The sequence below is a fragment of the Amblyomma americanum genome, chromosome 10, assembly GCF_052857255.1.
Source record: "Amblyomma americanum isolate KBUSLIRL-KWMA chromosome 10, ASM5285725v1, whole genome shotgun sequence".
Classification (NCBI taxonomy): Eukaryota; Metazoa; Arthropoda; class Arachnida; order Ixodida; family Ixodidae; genus Amblyomma; species Amblyomma americanum.
In genome coordinates, this window is record NC_135506.1 from 132,509,974 (window position 1) to 132,531,032 (window position 21,059).

General features: G+C 48.6%; 1 protein-coding gene across 1 annotated transcript in view; it reads left to right on the forward strand.

Moving 5' to 3' along the window:
* Positions 1 to 2,885: 2,885 nt before the first annotated feature.
* The window catches only part of LOC144108723 (uncharacterized), a 161,151-nt gene continuing 142,977 nt past the window's right edge, over positions 2,886 to 21,059 (forward strand). The window contains exons 1-7 of the mRNA XM_077641893.1: positions 2,886 to 2,908; positions 5,483 to 5,577; positions 13,020 to 13,151; positions 18,968 to 19,003; positions 19,565 to 19,597; positions 19,715 to 19,750; positions 20,496 to 20,522. Coding sequence (XP_077498019.1) covers positions 2,886 to 2,908; positions 5,483 to 5,577; positions 13,020 to 13,151; positions 18,968 to 19,003; positions 19,565 to 19,597; positions 19,715 to 19,750; positions 20,496 to 20,522 — 382 coding nt within the window. The remainder of the gene's footprint in view (positions 2,909 to 5,482; positions 5,578 to 13,019; positions 13,152 to 18,967; positions 19,004 to 19,564; positions 19,598 to 19,714; positions 19,751 to 20,495; positions 20,523 to 21,059) is intronic.

Sequence of the window (21,059 nt, forward strand, 5' to 3'; positions counted from 1 at the left end):
GCGTACCGAAAGGGCCTTCAATTGCCACGGTCGCTATAGGCAAGCACACGCTTTGTCCTTTCACTACCTGTCAAATCCATACATATTGGCATGTGTAATCGGAAGGTGGCACATCCGACGGATGGAAAACCTCCATCGTTGCGGCTGAGTCGCGCAGCACCTTACATGGCTTCCCGTTGACTACGATGTCATGAAAGTAAGGTTCCAAAAGCTTCATATTTTCATCGCTGTCACTGACATACGAGAACGCAACCCTTTCTTTTCGGCAATTGACTGCTCATGTGACCTGGCTGATTGCAACTGAAGCAAATCAGTGGCCTCCTTGCCTCAAACGCGACTTTTTCTTTCTGCGCGTTGGCCACATTTGTGCACTTGTCACTGTCCGAAGATACCTTTATTTCTTCTTTCCCGACTGTAGAGCTTCCAAAGTGCCTCTCGTGATGAAAATTCGCACTTCTACCGAAATTGCCAGCCCTATCAACTCTAGTGTTGTTGCTAAACTCCCGGCGCGAAGCGTATTCTTCAGTGAGTTTGGCAGCAGTTGTTGCCGACGTTACGTTGTCCCGGTCCTGTGGCCAATTTCTTTCCTCTTCAGGAACGCAGTTGCAAAACTGCTCCAATAAAATTCTCTCAACTACAGCGTCCCGGTCACTGTAGGACTCGGTACTCTTTAACCACCTGACCAAGTTGACTTTAAACTTGTAAAAGAATTCGGGATAGCTCTCTTCCCTTGAATACTTAGCTCGCCGAAATCATTGTCTGAACGCTTCGGTGCTAAGTCGGTACTTTCGTAGAAGGCAAGCCTCGAACTTCTCTATAGTTGTCCGTGTCTTCCCTGCTGCGCCACGCGATTACCTCCGCTGCCTCTCACGGCAGAACCGTTAGTAGCCTCTGAGACCAACTGTCTCGACGGAAGGACAGTTTCTCGCACGTGCGTTCAGAATTTGCAAGATACATGCCGATATCCCCTGATGCCACATATGGCTGCCTGTACCTAGAAATTTTGAACTCTGCGACCTTGTTGAGAAGAGATACCACTTGCTGAGGACAGTTGCCCGACCTCTCACTCAACTCTATTTCGAACTTACGGAGCTCTAATTTTCGCTCCAGTTCTTTTCATCATTCTCTTTTTCATGCTCACATCTCTTTTCTTCTTTATCTCGCTCTTTCTGCTGTCTGAGCTGCTCTATATCTTTTGTTCTATGAGGCGCCACGCTTCACTGAGCTCCTCGTTATCTGCCCCCAAATCAGTGATTGCCTGAATGATCAAGGGATTTCGTGCCAAACCCCTTGTATCAATTCCTTATTCCTCACACAGCAACTACAGGTCCGGCTTCTGCAGCTTCTGTAGGTCCACGACAGTTCTGCTATTTCCAAAACAACAATGTAAAAATACCAAACCTCGAGGATTTAAGCACAAGCCTCTACCAATTCTAAAATCTAACCCTCGTTTAGAACCTGGTCCACAGTACAGGAAAGACAAGCACTCACCCACACACGCAATCATGTCCCGAGACAGCTGCTCTCTCGCTGGCTGACCGTTATATCCGCTTGTAGCTACAGATCCCACCGGTTACCACCAGTTGTCGTGGCGACAGGCTATCTCGAACCCGGGCTCGATTTGGTAGCGTGTCTGAGCCTTCTGGCTGAGGATAGACTGAAGCTCTAAGTTTGGCAAAACGAGAACAAGCGCGTTGAATTGCACGTGTTCGAAACTTAATTACATATTGAAGAAAGTGCAAAGAGTCAAAAATTAACAATTCATGCGTCGAGCGACTAGATGAACTTTGTCATAATGGCCCAGAGTGTTAGCTTTCTCACTCAGCACGCTTCTTAAATCCCCTAAGGTTCCGCCCCTTCATCAGGCGGCGGCCAATCGAACACGAGGCACATTTACCAAGATGGGAACCTATCAAAGTTGCACAGCACTGTAGCAGGCGGAATCACTCTTTCAGAGTCGATCCGTGGGAACGGGCGAGTAGAAATCGCAAGTCTGCTGCTATTTCCTACAGTGTAGCAACATTGGTGCAAGCGGCTCCATGTCCTTGAAAAGACATGTGGCCGTTGCGGCACCGTGGGCCTAAACTGCGGAGAGCTTTCTACGTTGTGGCCGGTTCCTGAAGGAAACGGCTGATTATTGACAACGCCGTGCCTTTATTTCCCCGAACTGGCGCCCTTGATTCTGGCCGTCGTCGGTCGCTGCCTCCATGCACCCTTCTCCAGGAGGCAGTCAAAGTAATGTCATTCACACCAAACGAAGGGTGAGGAAATTCCGCAGGCCCTGCTGGCGGTGTGGTCTCTCGAAAGGCACCTGGAGATCAGATTTTCAGCAAGTGACAACCAGTACGCACATTCTCAACGGCTGACGTCCCTAGCATTCTCAAGTTCAGCGACCAGACTAGTGCTTGATAATCATGTTATGGGCAGCCGCTATTCTTCCTCGGGGCTAACGGCATCATGGGTGCATCGAAGAACCGCGCCAGTCTACAGAAGCAATGCGGAGAAAATATCTTTGTCGTGGTTAGTGTCCTGGTGCAAGTCAACCAGCAGAGTGAGCTCATATTTGGTGAGATTGTCACCGTACTGAAGCCACGCCTTCATCCACAGCCAACCGAAGCGTACTTTAGAGCACGCTTCCACCGTCGGGACAAAATGGTGAGATCATCAAGAGAATGCGCGATTGCTCTCTGCAAATTCGCCGCGGACTGCAATTTTGGTACAAGACCAGAACCACAACGAAACCAACTATGTTGCCTTAGGACGTCATGTTGCGCGATTGTCTTTTTCTTTCTGAAGTGTGATATGAGCAAGCCCAGCAATGTCTTTTATTTCTGAGGAGGTCCTGGCCTTCCGAAAGGCCTACCATTTCGATCTACGCGCCGAAGATGCGACTGAAGGCCGGAGAAAGGTGAGGTATGACTTTGGAGACATTCGCAAGGCCTAAGCGTAGCCTCAAAACGAGAACGCAAGATAGAGCTGACTTACAACCAAAATATTGGAACGTGCGATGTTGTTGGCCGTGCGACGCAGAACCCAGCCCGGGCACTTGCAAGTTTAGTTCATCCTTGTGCAACAACTGCAAGAAACGCGAACACATTGCGAAGTCATTCATGAAAAGAGAAAGGATGCGAATAGTTCACGCAGCACTCACAGCATCTGACAAGTATAGCAGCAGCTATCGAATGTGACTCGGTGTCGTCAATTGGTCAAACACAAGCTATTACCACGTTAACGACATACGAGCTCAATACTATGACGGACGCCACTGTTCTAGGTTTACAGTGAAAGTGTTCGTCGAAAACCAGCGTTTGGATTTTGAAGTAGGCTTCGATGCCACCTGCGCTTTCGTCAGTGGAGCCGCTTTTAATGCCACACGGAACAACGCCACCACGGCTGGCAACAATGCGCGCCTTCTCACCGACGTGTACCAGACCGCGCCTGAAGTGCCTGGTATGGCTAGAGTTCGGGTCAAAAAAATTCGCAGCTCCTGCAGTTTTCCACTCGTCGTCGTTTACGGAACCCTCTGTAAACATTTAGGACAGGAACGGGTTTTTTCACCACAGAAGCTCAACCGACCCTCCGTTTGGATAGGGAAACGTTTCTGGTGCTTGTGAGGAGGAAGAACGGCACCGTTCGTATTTGTGGTGATTACTGTTGCGCTGTAAACCGTGTACCTAAGAACAAAGCCTAACCACTTTCCACACGAGATCAAGTCTTTAGCTGCTTACGAGGAGATAAGATCGTCAGCCCTTTGGGTCTATGATATACATACCATCAGATGCACGTGACCGCAGAGACAGCTGAGATACTGACCCCTATGAGGAGAAAAGATCGTCAGCACTTTGGATCTCTAATAGGCGTACCATCAGATGCACGTCGCCGCAGAGACAGCTGAGATACGGACCCCTAACACGCTTAAAGGACTCTACCAAATCAGCAGGCTCTCACAATTTCCGCAGCACCTACCGTATTCCAGCGGTTCTTGGAACCAAAGGTTACTGGCGTCACAGGCGGCTATGCCTACCTAGACGACGTTAGCAGCACTGGAGGTCATGCCCCCGAGCACGCTTTACGTTTGTAAGAAGTCTTCAAACGACTCAGAAAGGCGCGCTATTGGGCTTTTAAGAGCTAAGTGCTGTTTCTTAGTTCAAGGAGTGCTTTTGAGTGCGCCTGGGGTTTCTTCTTATTCAAAACGGAAGAAAGTCCAAAGACGTTGTGGTCACTCCAGCTTCGGCCAGTAAGCGAACGCTGCAGAACGCTCACAATGCTTCCATTTTACTACACATTCATGAAAGACACAGGTACAGTTGCTACCTGTTTCTATGAGTTGCTTCAGTTGGAGGACAGGCACGGGAGAGCTAAAGAAACTGCTGCTCGGGCTGACTGTACTAGCTCACTATGACGAAGGGAAGGAGTCGCTAGCATCTTGCGATGATTTACCCTCCGGAGGGGGGGGGGGGGGTCGCAGCGGTTTGACAGACAGCGAGGCCCCGATCGCTTTTCTTTCGCAGACACTGGCACCAGGTGAGCAAACCCACGTGCAGCTAGACAGAGATTTTGTGAATGCGGTTTGGAGCGCACCGCTGCAATCATCGTCTACATTGTGCCAACCACAAAAAATGCTCAGCTTCACGTAATAAGTTGATTTCCTATTTATTACGGCTTGTCGGCGATGTTCACGTAAAGGCAATAAGATATATTTTGAGATTTACAATTTAACCCTTTACTTGTAAGCCGGAATGGTGTTGCGGTCCGCTAACGTAAACTAGATACGGCCGGCGTCCTATTCGAAACTTCTCACCAGCACATACGACAAGGCGCGAATAGAGCGCTCCGCAGCTACCGACCCCCTATTGCAAAGCTCTCTATGAAATGCATTCGTGTAGTCACATTATACTGCGGCTTTAGCGCCCACATGGGTATAAGTTTTTTTTTTTACACGGCACCGGTAAGCTCCCGCTCAGCACAGAAACCGCCGCACTTGCTGGCGTGTCGAGAAAATCGCGATAGACTAAGAGGCTCGTGATGCCACACGCCGAGCTGCGGAATGAAAATGGTTAAAATGTGAGTTCATAACTTGACTAGAATATCTCTGCCGCATGTAAGGATGTGAATGAATTACGCTGAAAAGAAAATGGGGGCATTTAGTTGGCAATCACACCCATGAACCTGTGGTTGCGAGTGAGACACACTACCCCTAGGCCACTGAGGCACGGTCGTTGGACTTGTTTAAAGGGAAAGCTTGTGTGTCTTATCGAGTATAAGGTGGTATAATATGTATACGGCTGTGCGCTTATGATTGTGTACAATTAAGAAGTGGTACTAAGTGAAAAAGAATGTATCAAACAAACATTAACGCTTGCGCGTCATACACTATACGGCGGAGTAAAGTGACCCCCTGCTTTTTGCCGCTGTTTTTGCCAGCTTACAGTGGCAAGCGTTCTTTCTCCTTTGGCTTCCATCAATTTCACCTTCCTTACAGGGCGTGGCGACTGCAGCAGAAGTGGTCTGCGGTAGTAATCGTTCTCCTTGTCATCAGCATGATCGCGCTGGGTGTCGTTCTGCTCCCTGCGGCAGGTTGGTGCTTGCCTGCTCTAAAGAGTACATAACTGGGAAACCAAACAATGTGTTATGTTTACATGCTGATGATGCTCGATTGCCGTTAGCGAAACGCCATGCCAGAGCCTTAGCTTGCCTGTGGGGAGCGTGAGGTGTGTTTTCAGTCTTTTCTGCTACCGGAGACAAACAGCGCATTAGAAACGAGGAAATTACGACACAACCAGCTAGAGTATATTGTCACGAGGCGGTGACGGGAACTCCGCCCGGGTCACGTAGCACCGACTGGGGTCCGGTCTTGAGGAAGGCACAGAGCAGCTCGTAAGAGAATACTTTAATAGGCTGGCTTACGCCCACTAAGAACAGCTCTGAAAACTCAGCGGCGGCGATAGCAGCGAACGTGCTCGGCGGTCGTCGACTAACAGAATGCCCGCCGCTCTTAGCCGTGCTCGATTTTAAAGGCGGCAAGGAAAGTTCCAGAACATAGTAGGTACACTTGCGCGAGGCTAGGAAAAATCGACATAACTCTGGTCGCGTCTCGCGTCCCAGAAAATTGATAATGCGGCGTGCCTGCCGCGATAAGAAGATCAGACAAAAAGCAAGCTTCGCGGCATTACTCCCCCCTTAAAGAAGCATCGACCCGATGCTTAAAAACAGGGATAACGGACATAAAGATACAGAGCATACAAAATAAATACTCATAATGTAAACACAAAGAGTCATTAGCGCGAATAGTAAGGCTTCAGACGGGCGACGTGGACAACTTCTGAGCGTGTGCGGCGTCTCTGGGATGCTGTAACTCCATCAGGGACAACTTCATAGTCCAGATTACCCAGTCTGCGAAGAATCCTGTACGGGCCGAAATAGCGGCGCAGAAGTTTTTCACTCAGTCCGCGGCGGCGAATCGGCGTCCAAACCCAAACTCTATCGCCTGGCTTGTATTGCACTGCGCGTGTTCGAAGATTGTAGCGTCGGGCGTCGGTGCGCTGCTGGTCTTGTATTCTCTCACGGGCAAGTCGTCGAGCTTGTTCTGCGCGCTGCAGGTAGGCGGCGACGTCGAGGTTACTTTCGTCGGTAACGTCGGGCAGCATGACGTCGAGTGTGGTCGTGGCCTCCCTCCCGTGGACGAGATTAATTGGTGTCATTTGGGTGGTCTCTTGCACAGCGGTGTTGTAGGCGAACACCACATAGGGAAGAATGACGTCCCATGTCTTGTGTTCTGCGTCTACGTACATAGAAAGCATATCGGCGATGGTCTTGTTGAGGCGTTCTGTAAGCCCGTTTGTCTGTGGATGGTACGCAGTTGTTCTCCGGTGACTTGTATGGCTGTGCTGCAGAATGGCCTGGGTTAGCTCCGCCGTGAACGCTGCCCCCCTGTCTGTTATCAGTATTTCGGGGGCGCCGTGTCGTAAAAGAATGGATTCGACGAAGAATTTGGCGACTTCTGCTGCTGTGCCGTTCGGGAGGGCCTTTGCTTCGGCGTACCTGGTGAGATAATCGGTCGCCACAATAATCCACTTGTTGCCCGTCGTTGATGTTGGGAAGGGGCCAAGTAGGTCCATACCGACCTCCTGGAAAGGTCTTGATGGCGGTCGAATTGGCTGCAGGAACCCTGCTGGTCTTTTCGGTGGCGTTTTCCGGCGTTGGCATTCACGACAACTCTTAACGTAGTGCGCGACGTCGGAGGATAGACGAGGCCAGTAATATCTCTCTTGGATTCGGCGGAGGGTGCGAGTAAACCCGAGGTGGCCAGCCATTGGTTCGTCATGCGAAGCCTGCAGAATTTCCTCCCGAAGGCTCTTCGGGACGACGAGAAGGTAGGCGGCCTTGTTCGGTGAGAAATTCTTCTTCACGACGATTCCCTGTTGCAGACAGTAGGACGATAGTCCACGCCTGAAGAGGGCAGGAGGTGAAGGAGACTTCCCCTCAAGATACTCGTGCAGGCGCTGTAGGTCAGGATCAGATTGCTGCTGTCGTGCGAAGTCGCTGGAACTTAGCAGTCCAAGGAAAGCGTCGTCGTCATCGTCTTTTGGCGGCGTGTCGACAGGGGCTCGTGACAGGCAGTCAGCGTCGGAGTGCTTTCGCCCAGACTTGTAGACCACCGTGACGTCGAATTCTTGGAGGCGCAAGCTCCATCGAGCGAGACGGCCAGAGGGGTCCTTCAAGTTAGCCAGCCAGCACAATGCATGGTGGTCGCTCACAACCTTGAACGGGCGTCCATACAAGTAGGGACGGAACTTCGATGTAGCCCAGACGATCGCAAGGCACTCCTTTTCAGTGGTCGAATAGTTCGCTTCTGCTTTCGACAATGAACGACTTGCATATGCTATTACTTTTTCGACTCCTTCGTTTTTCTGGACGAGCACGGCGCCTAGACCAAAGCTGCTTGCGTCGGTATGGATTTCTGTCTCGGCGTTTTCGTCAAAGTGCCCTAGCACTGGTGGAGACTGCAGGAGACGCTGAAGTTCGTTGAAGGCTTCCGCTTGTGCCGAATTCGATGTGAATGGTACGTCTGCCTTGGAGAGCTTGGTCAGAGGTTCCGCGACGCGCGAAAAATTCCTCACAAAGCGTCTGTAATAAGCACACAATACCAGAAATCTGCGGACCGCCTTCTTGTCATGAGGCTGCGGGAAATTGGCAATGGCGGCTGTCTTCTGCGGGTCGGGGCGCACGCCGTCCTTGCTGATGATGTGGCCGAGAAACAATAGTTCGTGGTAGGCAAACCGGCACTTTTCAGGCTTCAGGGTAAGTCCGGATAACTTGATTGCGTCGAGTACTGCCTTCAGCCTCCGGAGGTGTTCCTCGAAGCTCGCTGCGAAGACTACAACGTCGTCTAGATAGACGAGACAGGTTTGCCACTTGAGGCCTGCCAACACTGTGTCCATTACCCTTTGGAAAGTTGCGGGTGTGGAGCAAAGCCCAAATGGCATGACTTTGAACTCGTACAGTCCGTCCGGTGTGATGAAGGCAGTCTTTTCCCGGTCTCTTTCGTCGACTTCAATCTGCCAATATCCACTCTTGAGATCCATCGACGAGAAATACTTGGCGTGGCAGAGCCTGTCCAGAGTGTCGTCGATCCTCGGGAGGGGGTAGACGTCTTTTTTCGTAATCTTGTTCAGTCGCCGATAATCGACGCAGAATCGAAGAGCACCGTCTTTCTTTCTCACTAGAACGACCGGTGCCGCCCATGGGCTCTTCGAAGGTTGGATGACGTCGTCGCGAAGCATTTCCTCTACTTGGTCCCGGATGGCCTGTCGTTCTCGCGGCGACACACGGTAAGGGCTTTGGCGGAGAGGTCTGGTGTGTTCGTCGGTTATAATTCGATGTTTGGCTATCGTCATTTGTCGCACCTTTGATGACGAGGCGAAACATTCGCTGTAACTTTGAAGAAGAAGGGTGATTTTCTCTTGTCGGTCCCGGGGTAATGCTGGGTTGATGGCGAACGTGGGAGCATGGTCTTGCTTTAGGCTGTCATTTGCAGGTTCGTCGGAGATGATGAAGGCATCCAGTAAATCAGTTGCTTCGTCCAAGAACGCAATTGTAGTGCCTCTGTTGAGGTGTCGGTATTCTTCACTGAAGTTCGTGACCAGTACTTCGGCTTTTCCATGCCGCAAATGAGCGATGCCTCTTGCGACGCCAAGTCGTCTGTCTAAGAGCAACTGCGTGTTTCCCTCGATGATGCCTTCTGCGTCTTCAAAATTTCTTGCACAGACGGGGACGATGACGCTGGACCGGGGTGGGGTGGTTAGTTCTTCATCGAGAACACTGAGGGCCTTTGACTGCTCTGGGGTCGTTTTCGGAGGTAAAGCTTCGTCCGTCGAAAGCGTGATGGACTTGGACTTGAGGTCGATGACTGCGCGGTGCTGTGTCAAGAAGTCCATCCCCAGAATGACGTCACGGGAACATTTCTGAAGTACGACGAATACTGTCGGATATGTGTGTCCGTTGACAGTCAGTCTCGCAGTGCACCTTCCTGATGGCGTGATGAGGTGTCCGCCTGCTGTGCGTATCTGCGGGCCATCCCAAGTCGTCGTCACTTTCTTGATCCGGTCGGCGAAGGAACCACTCAGCACGGAATAGTCAGCTCCCGTGTCGATTAGAGCAGTAACGTTTCGGCCGTCGACAGTCACCTCTAGATCGGAAGTCCTTGCTCTTGCGTTGCACGTAACTTTCGGCGTCGGGTCACGGCTTGGTCGGTGATTGCGACTGCGGCTGCAGGGGCTTGTCGATGTCGGTGGCCGGGGGGTCTCTAAGTTGCGTCGTGTCGTCGTCGGTGCGGCGTCGCCGTGAGTTCTCGTCGTTGGAGGGTCTTCGTTTTTTTGCCGGGAAGCAACCTCACCTCCTAAGGTTGCTGTTTTCAGCTTCCCCTACGGGGGCTGGGGGACCTTCCTCGCACAGCCGCTGCGTAGCTGTGGCAGGGCGACGTGAAGCGCGAGGCTCGCGGCGAGGGTGAGCGGGAAAATCGCCTCGACACGTATTCGTCGCGGCGCAGGTAGTCGTCGATTTCTTGTGGATGTTGGCCGAAGCGTGGTCGTGGTGCGTCAACGGCGAATCCGCGAAGACCGATGCGTCGGAACGGGCAGTGACGCAGGACGTGACCGGCTTCACCGCAGTGGAAGCACAGCGGACGGTTGTCACGGGTTCTCCAGGTGTCGCATTTCCTTGGGCCCGAACGTTGTTCGTAGGTCGGGTGGGCGGGGCCCGGAGGGCGGCGGTCCAGCACTGCTGGCTCACGTCGAATAGGGCTTGGGGTGGCACGTCGAGGCGCGGGCTTGCGTACTGCAGCGACGTAACTCATGGCTGGAGCTTAAGGTTCAGTCGTCGCAGAAGGGGAGCCAAGCGCATGCCGCACTTCTTCACGGACGACTTCCGTCAGGCTCGCTACTTGAGGTTGTGAAGATGATGGCAGCAGCCGGCGTAGTTCTTCGCGGGCGATTGCACGGATGATCTCCCGCAAGTCGCTGGTTGTAGTCGTCGTGTCCGGAAAGCTGGAGCATACCTGCGGTGGTCGGTTGTACTGCCTTGTGCGGGCGTCCAGGGTCTTCTCAATCGTTGACGCTTCTTCGGCGAATTCGGCGACAGTCTTGGGCGGATTTCGTACGAGGCCAGCGAAAAGCGACTCCTTTACCCCCCGCATTAGATATCCGGTTTTCTTCTCCTCCGTCATATTCGGGTCAGCTCGGCGGAAAAGAGGGTGCATTTCTTCGACGTACATGCTGACAGTTTCGTTTGGGTGCTGCATCCATGAGTCCAGCAGCATCTGCGCCTTTTCCTTCCGGAGAATGTTGGTAAACGCCTTCACGACTTCAGACTTGAATAACTTCCAGGTCTTCAAGGTAGTCTCGTGGTTTTCGTACCACATTCTTGCAGGGCCGTCAAGGGAAAAGAAAACATAGCGGAGCTTCATGTCATCTTCCCACCTGTTAAATGTAGCCAGGCGCTCAAAGTTGTCTATCCAATCTTCCGGGTCGTCGCCAGGGTCGCCGTGGAAGGTTGGAGGCACCCGTGGCTGGTTGAGCATGACAGGGGTTGACGTCGCTGGCTCGGTCATGGTGGGCGCTGGAGGTTGTTGTCGTTGTCGAGTAGGATCCAGTAGTAATCCGTGCTGAGCTTGCAGGCCTTGAAGACGGCGGCTGTGTCGTACCTCGTGATCTTCTTGGCTCTCGTTCTCTACGGTGGATCTTCCAGGTTGGGTTGGGTGCATGTACCCCGCACCTCCACCAGATGTCACGAGGTGGTGACGGGAACTCCGCCGGGGTCACGTAGCACCGACTGGGGTCCGGTCTGAGGAAGGCACAGAGCAGCTCGTAAGAGAATACTTTAATAGGCTGGCTTACGCCCACTAAGAACAGCTCTGAAAACTCAGCGGCGGCGATAGCAGCGAACGTGCTCGGCGGTCGTCGACTAACAGAATTCCCGCCGCTCTTAGCCGTGCTCGATTTTAAAGGCGGCAAGGAAAGTTCCAGAACATAGTAGGCACACTTGCGCGAGGCTAGGAAAAATCTAGATAACTCTGGTCGCGTCTCGCGTCCCAGAAAATTGATAATGCGGCGTGCCTGCCGCGATAAGAAGATCAGACAAAAAGCAAGCTTCGCGGCAATATGAACAGACGTTATCAGTCTCAGTATAGCTACTTGATGACCACAGCCAGTGCCTTCGCTCTCTTACCCATTTACTTAAGCAGTTGAGTACACTTAGTGGAGCACGCGATGGCAAGACAAACGGTGGTCTATAAAAGTAACGGAGTTGACTCCAAGAGAAGGCAAGCGTACTGAAGAAAACCTGAATCCATCCGTGGAACTAAAAAGCGCAGGCCCGGAGTAGTCGGCATGCACAACTCTTGTAAAAAAGAAGCATATCCTCTGTCCCCATCAAAGCCATATCAAAAGTGCGAAACCCCTGAAATAGGCTATCAGACAACATAGCTGAAGTGGCTTCAGTAGCTTTTCACAGATGACCTCGTTTGGATGACAACGTACACCTTTCTTTTTCTACATGAGGTCTGTGCCGACCACCCGTACGTGCGCTTTTTGTGCGGGAGCACTATCTCTGCCGTACCAACGTAAATTATAAAGAATTCAACTTACCAGCAGAAATGACAGCTTGTCTGCACCCTGGTGCATTTCCGGGACGATGAGCGTCAACAGGCGGTCGATGCTCTCCTGTTGCTTACGTGTACGACAAATTCTTCAAAATCAAGAGGCTGGGACCATACTGCGAATTGAACGATTGACTTCTGATTCGAGAGTGATGCGAGAAATCAAATTTTGCAATTATGCTGACCACATCCACATCAGTAAAGCGGCTGTTCAATGGACTGGGCCTTCCTTTATTGAAAGAGGGGGAGAATTTCCGGTGCCCATTTTAAAGCTCACAGGCGGTGCAAACAAAAAAAATACGAAAATCTTGTAGCAAATATGATCAATGCTCAACTTTCTATCTGTTGAAACAAAAATTAAATTAAAAGTAATTTTTATTACTTTTTGGGAATTGAAATGTAATATCATTGCTTTTTTAGACCAGAAATTTATCACGTAAAGAAATTTTCATTAATTTTTTGGAACTGCAATGTAATGTCATTACTTTTTGAATGCAGTAATTTATAATGGTACTAAGTTTCTATTGAGAGATTTCTAGGAACGTTATTAGTGATGTAATTAAATTGCTTTTCCAAAGTAATTGTGCAATGTATGATTTAAAGCAGTTCGAGGTAGTACGTGTGGGGTACGTGTGGGATTCCGGCCAATTGGATAACACAGCGAATCCGGCCAGATTGTGTTTCTTTTTTTTCTCATTAGCTAAAACAACTCAAGGGAGCCATTATCGCTCGCATCTGCGAGTCAGTGTTTTTGGGGCGACAACAAACGAACGGAATGGCAGAAAATTATTCGTGACCTTAAATTGTCCCGGTTGCATTGAAAGTGAAGCTGCGGATTGACATGCGGACAAATTCTCGCTCACAGCAGGCCCAGAGTCCGCCAGGCACGCCGAGACAACGACGGCGTCTGACAACGCAGGCAGCGGGCCCGGCTACTACTCGGGGAATAAACGGCACTCAGCGCCTGAGGTTTCCACGCGAGCAACGACGGGCAGTGGTGAGCGCTCTTTGCAGAAAACACGGATTGCGAACTTCGACATCTAGGAATGAGCAATGTTGATCCTGGAGTGTTGATTTTTTATATATTTGCATGCCCTACACCATGATGATGAAGGCGTGCAAGACAACTGGAGTAGCAGTGCCAGCGCAATGACCAGGCCATGCCAGTTCCTGACGTGCACACATTAAGTGATACACCTTTTTAGGCTTCCCGTTGAATACTAATTTTTGGTGACGTTCGCTTAGTAAGAAATTTAAAAACCTACCTCGACACTATTGTCAGGTGAACGCCAGGTCACCCTGAAAAGTCTGCCACAGCTAAAGGCAACTGAGGTACGCAGAAATTTTCTGTCGACTGGATGTGCACACTCAGTGTTTTCGTGTGGGCGGCGTCAGTTACAACAATGTATTTGCGGGAACCGCTTCTAGGGTTTCGGGGACTATATAGCTTTGCATACAGTTTAAACAAAGCTTCTGTTTGCAGGTGCGTGAAGGAGTCATTGCTTTCTCTAACAGCCGGCAGCAGTGGCTATCGCACCTGCCACGGTGGTTAATTGGCTGTGTTTTTCCTTTGGCGAAGACAGGCGCGCAGTGCCTTTGGTGGCCACCTTTCATAAGTAGGAAGCATGAGCGTCTGAGGTCATTTTAGAGGGGACTTAAACACAAATATAAGGGAGTGCAAGTCTTGCCTGATGTATGTGGAAGAGGTCACAATCAAGCTGGTATGACCCGAAGCTTTCGGACGTCCTTTTTTCTACATCATTATTTTCGCTTAAATGCTTGTCTAAAGTGGCACTAGAACTTTGTTTTTCAAGTGGATCATGAAACCTTCATATGCAGTTGGCACATAATAGAAAAAAAACTTCAGCTGTCGGCTGTCAAGGAGGAAAAGTGGCGTTGTTGTGTAGTTTTCCTGCTCACTTCTACTGCACATTTTTCATACTGCTATTATAGGACAGCATTTATCAAAACTACTACACTAAAAACATAGTAAGTGTTTCCTGTGTAACATAGTCGGATGGCCATTACATGGATTAACTTTGGTGCCACCAAAGAAAATTGAAGTTAACCTTAACTATACCAGGAACTCGACAATTTCTCCTCCTGCACCCTAAGAAGGAAGCACGATAGTGCGGCAGTCACCACTGACCTCTCAGTCTACTCTCTTAAAAAAAGGACATTTGACGAAAACTCCCATCCATGAACTATTAGACACCGTCTTTTCAAAACGAAGAGTGTCTCGACTTCTGAATGAGATTGAGTTAAAAAGGCGTCCGCTCGAAATTTCAAGATCACACCTGTTGTCGCCTGAACATCACGACACTTACAAGCGATCAGAAACCTTAATTCTCACGGTCTAAGGCGAACTTAAAGGTCAGAAAAAGTTATGGGAATACTTTAAAAATCCTTATTTTGTTATATTATGGTCCTGGGCGCTTTCACATCCTCCTGAAAAAGCGTAAGGTGCGTCATCTAGGACAGCTAGTCGTTTCTGGTATTACAACCGCCACGTTTCGTTGCAAGAAAAGACCACTGTTGAAAGTTACGTGAGATATCTTGCGCATATCTGTATGACAATCACCATTTTCCCCGTATAATTGAACCGGCTATAAGAATAAGACGTTTTAGCCGCTGACAAAGCATTTACAGTTCTGCTGCTGCAGCACCTACGACCTGCATTTCAACAATTGTATTCCTGTGTTTCTCTTCTTAAGTATTTAAAGATTCCTTCTACACTACTCGAGCGTTATCAGTCTCCTTACCTTTTGATTGCATATTTTTCTCAGCTTTTCATTCTGTCTTGACGTTTTGCGTTGCGCTTACGTTTTTTCTTGACAATTTTACCATTGTTTCACATGATCACATGTCAGTTCTTTTTCGCAAAGAAAACCCCTGCTATAATTCCTTTTGGGGGTATGTAAGTGCATGCATAAATAAATAACTTTCGACGCCACTGCAGTCTGGTTCTCTTCTCCGAGGATATTTTTTACCGATTTGGTGCGAATACACATATTTAACTATTGCATGTTTCCTACGAGACAGTGATATCGACGTGAAAAAGTCCCTAGTTCTGCTGTAACTCTATATTTATGTTCTACCTCTGATGGTTTAACAAAACCCTGCAGCTGCTACTGCGCATGAGGAGTTCATGTTAGTGACAGGCGCATTATGGGAGCTGTCAAACACGCACCATTTCGCAGGTGCAGTTGGCGCCTCGTAGAGCCAGATCGCACCTGAGCGTCCGGCGCACTTTAGTTTTTAACCAGCATCAAAAGACTTTTCAACATTTCCCAGAGGGCACCCCTTATGTAATACCCTCACACGAGGGTCTTTAAGGAAATAAAGTGAAGTATCTTCTGAAAATTTTGAGGGCACTTAAGTCTGCATAAGCGGAGGAATGCGAAAGCATGTGTTGTGAGGGAAAGAAACGTTTCTGAGGAAAGGTTACGACGCTGTAGCTCTCACATCTCGACATCTCGGTGGACACCTGAACCGCACATTAAGAAAAAATGGCTCAGAAAGCATGCAACTGAAGGTGCGTATGTCCTTGTTCTGAACCTCTCTCGCAAGCTAGCCTCCAACTTGACTAAAACATGTAAGCGATATGCAAAGAAAAATGCTATGACACCACCCAGAATGCCGTACGCCGAACGGTGGCTCAAAATTTTGGTGAACATATTCGGGAATACCGCAACCACTTTTAGGTTAACCAGTGAGGGCATCGCTGGGATTTTGTGTGCACCTGCGATATCTGCTGCTGAAAACAGCGTCGTCGCATCGACGGACGCGGTGTTGTCGCCGCGCGTCTTTCCAACATTCTCCGCCTCTACTGTCTGCACGTGGCAATGATTGTCACTCAGGTCAGGTGTGACGTCAGCTCTTTGGCGTCACATCGTCACTAAAATTTGCATCATCGTGCTACGTGACCGTGAGGGGCAACCCTTTTTTTCGAAGTCATCTTGTCACGTGGCTTTATCATTGCATTTTTACTCATTCATTCATCTCTAATAACGTCACCTTGTGGACGCATTTTTGCGGACAAGTTTTGCGGACACAACTGAGCTATATAATGCTTTTGGAAAAAAAGAAAATTAGTTCATCGCATTAAATGCTATTTCGCCACGATCGGGTGAGTAGCGTCTAAACATGACGATAGCTTCGCGGCGAGCGTAACCAATATTGCGGAGAGTATGAAGCAAAACAGCGCCAGCCAGACGACGGAGAGGAAGTCGAGGTATAAACAGGAATGCTGAGTCTTTCGGGTCGCATTTTGCGCGCTGAGTCAGCATGATCAGAATCGCAAGCTATGTACAAACAGCATTTGCACTCCGGAGCGGCGTCTCTCAATGGCCGGAGAGCACCAGGAAACCCACGCCACGAAAATGATACCTTTACCTGATTTGAAATCGACTTGATTGCGCAACTCAAAGCACATATCACTTAAATGTGGACGACGATGGAACAAGCGCGAACTGACAACTGTTTGTTGGGAAAGAACGCGTGTACGTAAATGCTTTCTTGTTCTCATACATCCAATCAAACAAGAAAAATGTCACACATGTGCAGCAGCAAAAGTTGCTCTTTTTGTTTCAAGCACTCCGACTTGTTCATGGATTGTTGATCAATTTCTCGGATAAAAAAAGCTTCAAAACCCTCACGTGGCTCAGTGTCCTGGCTCTTGGCTAAGATCTTTATATCGGTCTACTTTGGTTCATATTTTGTACAATTCTTGCGGTGCTCCTGGGATAGTGTGGTTGTGATTGTTTGATATGATATAAAATTACAAGATAGAACTGAAGTACGCGCTTTCTTCCCTAATAAACAGTTGTTAGGTTGAGCTTGCCTAGCATTCCTTATTGTGATGCGTGCTTTGTGTTGCTCTAAGCAGTAGTTCTTTCTAAATCATTAGTCATCTAAACATAAACAAACGCTATTAAAACCCTCGGTATTGACTTCGATATGAGAGAAGTTCTGAAAGGCGCAAAAGACACACACACAAGAAAAAAGGAGGATGACACAAAGAGCGCCTACTACCAACTGAGTTTATTGCGGAAACACCCTCTTTTATAAGCCAAGACATATCAACCACGAACCGGAAGCAGGAAAACACATAATCATGGTTTAAATTCACATTTCGAAGCACCATTGGCAGAAAATAAAAATCCACAAGAACAAAAAAACAAAAACCGCCAGAATCTAGAACTACACGTGGCCGTCTAAGAAACCCAGCTCCTGGCGGCAGAGTTTAATCGATGAAGTGCTAATGCACGTGGACCCAGCTTTCTGTATATGATAGGCTTCGATAATCTCTCTTTCAAATCGCTCCCTGCCTCTGCCGATAAACGTTGCCTGTTCCAACACCGGTCCGCCATCTCTGCATTCCCTACAGTGATCCGGCAGGTTTCCCCTGTCATTGTTTTTAATTGTTCTTCTGTGCTCGCTAGCTCTCTCGTTGAAACACCGGCCAGTCTGGCCGATGTAGGTAGATCCACAGCTGAGCGGTATGCGATATATGACTTCGGACTTGCAATCGGTGAATAATAATAATAATAATAATTGGTTTTTGGGGAAAGGAAATGGCGCAGTATCTGTCTCATATATCGTTGGACACCTGAACCGCGCCGTAAGGGAAGGGATATAGGAGGGAGTGAAAGAAGAAAGGAAGAATACGTGCCGTAGTGGAGGGCTCCGGAATAATTTCGACCACCTGGGGATCTTTAACGTGCACTGACATCGCACAGCACACGGGCTCCTTAGCGTTTTTCCTCCATAAAAACGCAGCCGCCGCGGTCGGGTTCGAACCCGGGAACTCCAATCGGTGAACCGTATCTGATGTTTGATAAAGCATCTTCGGGGTCGTGTGTTCATGGAAGCTTGCAAAAATTTGCTCCATGATGAACAGGCGACCCCGAAGATGCTCTATCAAACATCAGATACGGTTCACCGATTGCAAGTCCGAAGTCATATATCGCATACCGCTCAGCTGTGGATCCACTTACATCGGCCAGACTGGCCGGTGTTTCAACGAGAGAGCTAGCGAGCACAGAAGAACAATTAAAAACAATGACAGGGGAAACCTGCTGGATCACTGTAGGGAATGCAGAGTTTGCGGACCGGTGTTGGAACAGGCAACGTTTATCGGCAGAGGCAGGGAGCGATTTGAAAGAGAGATTATCGAAGCCTATCATATACAGAAAGCTGGGTCCACGTGCATTAGCACTTCATCGATTAAACTCTGCCGCCAGGAGCTGGGTTTCTTAGACGGCCACGTGTAGTTCTAGATTCTGGCGGTTTTTGTTTTTTTGTTCTTGTGGATTTTTCTTTTCTGCCAATGGTGTTTCGAAATGTGAATTAAAACCATGATTATGTGTTTTCCTGCTTCCGGTTCGTGGTTGACATTTCTTGGCTTATAAAAGAGGGTGTTTCCGCAATAAACTCAGTTGGTAGTAGGCGCTCTTTGTGTCATCCCCCTTTTTTCCTGTGTGTGTGTGTCTTTTGCGCCTTTAAGAACTTCAAACATGAACCAACTAGCCCCAATGCAAGTTCTTCTGCGATATGACAGGGTACCGGTAATTTTGTTTGCGACTCTTTAAGCAAATACGGCACTTTTCCGCGTTTAAAAAATCATTGGTTTAATTCCCGAGGAAAAGTTATCCGTCTATTACGCAGTATTCTTAGATTTCTTTTTTCTGTAGTGTTTGTAAAAAAAAATGATTGTCAAAAAATTGCTGCCAACACCCACCTGGGGATTTGCTTTTCTTGAGTTTGTTTATGGAGAAACACAAAATAATTTTATTCCATATCTCTTTGCAGAGGAAGTAGCGGCGAACGCTACATTTTCTCCAGAAGGTACGGCGATCATGTCAGTTGTACGGCTTGGGGTTATTTTAACCGAGATGATGCGGCAGCTAGTGGAAACGTGGATTTTGCATTGCGCTATTTAGGTATGCTTGAAGAATGGAGAGTTATCTACTCAATGAGTTTCTACATTAGTCAGAGTCCATTTGAACTATTAGCCACGTGATGAAATAGAGAGTAATCGTGCTTGCGGCTACGCCAACCCCTCGCTGCTGTGCTTTCTGCTCACAACAAATGGGGGAAATAAGTGTTCCGCAGCGCCTTGTGCATTAAACTGGCACTTTATTCTTAACCATGAAAAGGGGCATAAATGACTCTGCTCTGTCCTTTTCTCGCCTTATCTGATTTCTTCGTTTCTGTTTCGTCAAAATAAATGTGAAATAATATCCAGCGCCGTTTTCACGCACTGCTAAAAGTAAGATTTTTCACTTAGTGGAAAGCGAAACTTCATTGAGCTCACTTTCGGATGCCCTTTATGGCCGCCCGATGAGTGGGCGCTACAATTCTTCCGAGGTACAGATTCAAGTATCGGTTTCGTTTCTTTTCTCGCAGAAATTGTGAATACCAAGGAAGTTACAACAGAAGGTATTATCTTCCGTCTAAGGTTATACCTATAGGTTAAACCTATATACTTATGGCAGCGTCCACTGTACTTTTTAGCGACCGGCACAGATTGCTGCATCTGTTTCTTTTTTTTTGCAGCAGAGAATGTGACAAAGAAGGATGTCATCGCAGAAGGTATGAACCTCCGCCCAAGGGTATCGAACTGCGTCGTAGCATATACCTTATGGCAACGTCCACTGTACTATGGAGGGACCGGCAAAAGCTACAATATGTAATGTGTTGGGCTGTGGAAGCTTCCGTAGATAGTTAAGTGGCGCTATGTTTCAATTATATTTTAAGGTTGGTAACATTGATGAAGCGCACTCCAGTACAGGGCGAAGGAAACGATGGGACAAACACAACTCTGACCGGCTACTAAAGACCTTGTTGAGGTACCTGCGTCTGGTTACTCGTAGCAGCGACTCAGATGACGAAACAGAACCGAAAGGAATAGTATCAGCAGCATCAAGGTCATATTAGCTACAGTACAAAGAATACACCCCCTGATCTTAGCTATACACGAAGTAAGCTGCTACCAAGGTGTCCCCGACGTTTCATTTCGATCTTTCTACTGTTCCCAGAGACATTTCCTTTTCCTCGGGATGTTTACTTTATCTTACATCTGGTCGCACTGCGGACCTGAAGAATTTTGCATCCTTGTACAGCCATCAAGAGCAGTGTACTGGGAAGCTTCATTGGATGAACACGCATGTGTTAACCGGCTGTCGTCGCTGCTGAGGAAGGAATTTGCCTTCATCAAGAAAGGCCTCCTCCACATTTCGTTCGCTAATTTTCCTTTTTTTATGCTCTGAGCTTGGCTTAGTTTTTTATAGCGGAACAAGAACGCATCTCGCTGAGAAATTTCTCTCCCTTTTTGCAGGCACAACGAAGGCGACAGTAGTGGCACGTGAGCACGGATGCGTCCGAATACTTTTTTTTGTATTCTCGCATCTTACAAGCCTTCCGGAAAAGAAAGAAAAAAGTTTTGGCGTTGCATGAATATAAACCAGGACAAACGGGCAAGCATTGTCTTTAGAACAATGACTAAACCTGTGAATATGGCCGACATTTGCGCGGCAGAGTTTACATTACGCAGTTGTAAAAGAGCGATGACTCGTTAGAGAGCAGTGCTGGAAACATCTCTACCACAGTGCTCAGTGTTTGAAGGCGGTGGGATATGAAGAGAGTGTTAACAGTACTATACAAGCCACTCGCTTTTAAACATTAAAGAAAATGACGAGTGTGACGCTACCGCCCGCTGTCTGACGCGAGGGTCCACACTGACCGCGATCACAATGAAATCATAGGCGACAGCACAAAGAAGTTATTTTATACATGCACAGAGAACATGGTGGCATGGAAGAGAACATCTCGCACAAAACACCTGAACGACACGCTAGACAGTAGGCTGATGCCGCACGGTTAAGCCCTCTCGCAACTCGTT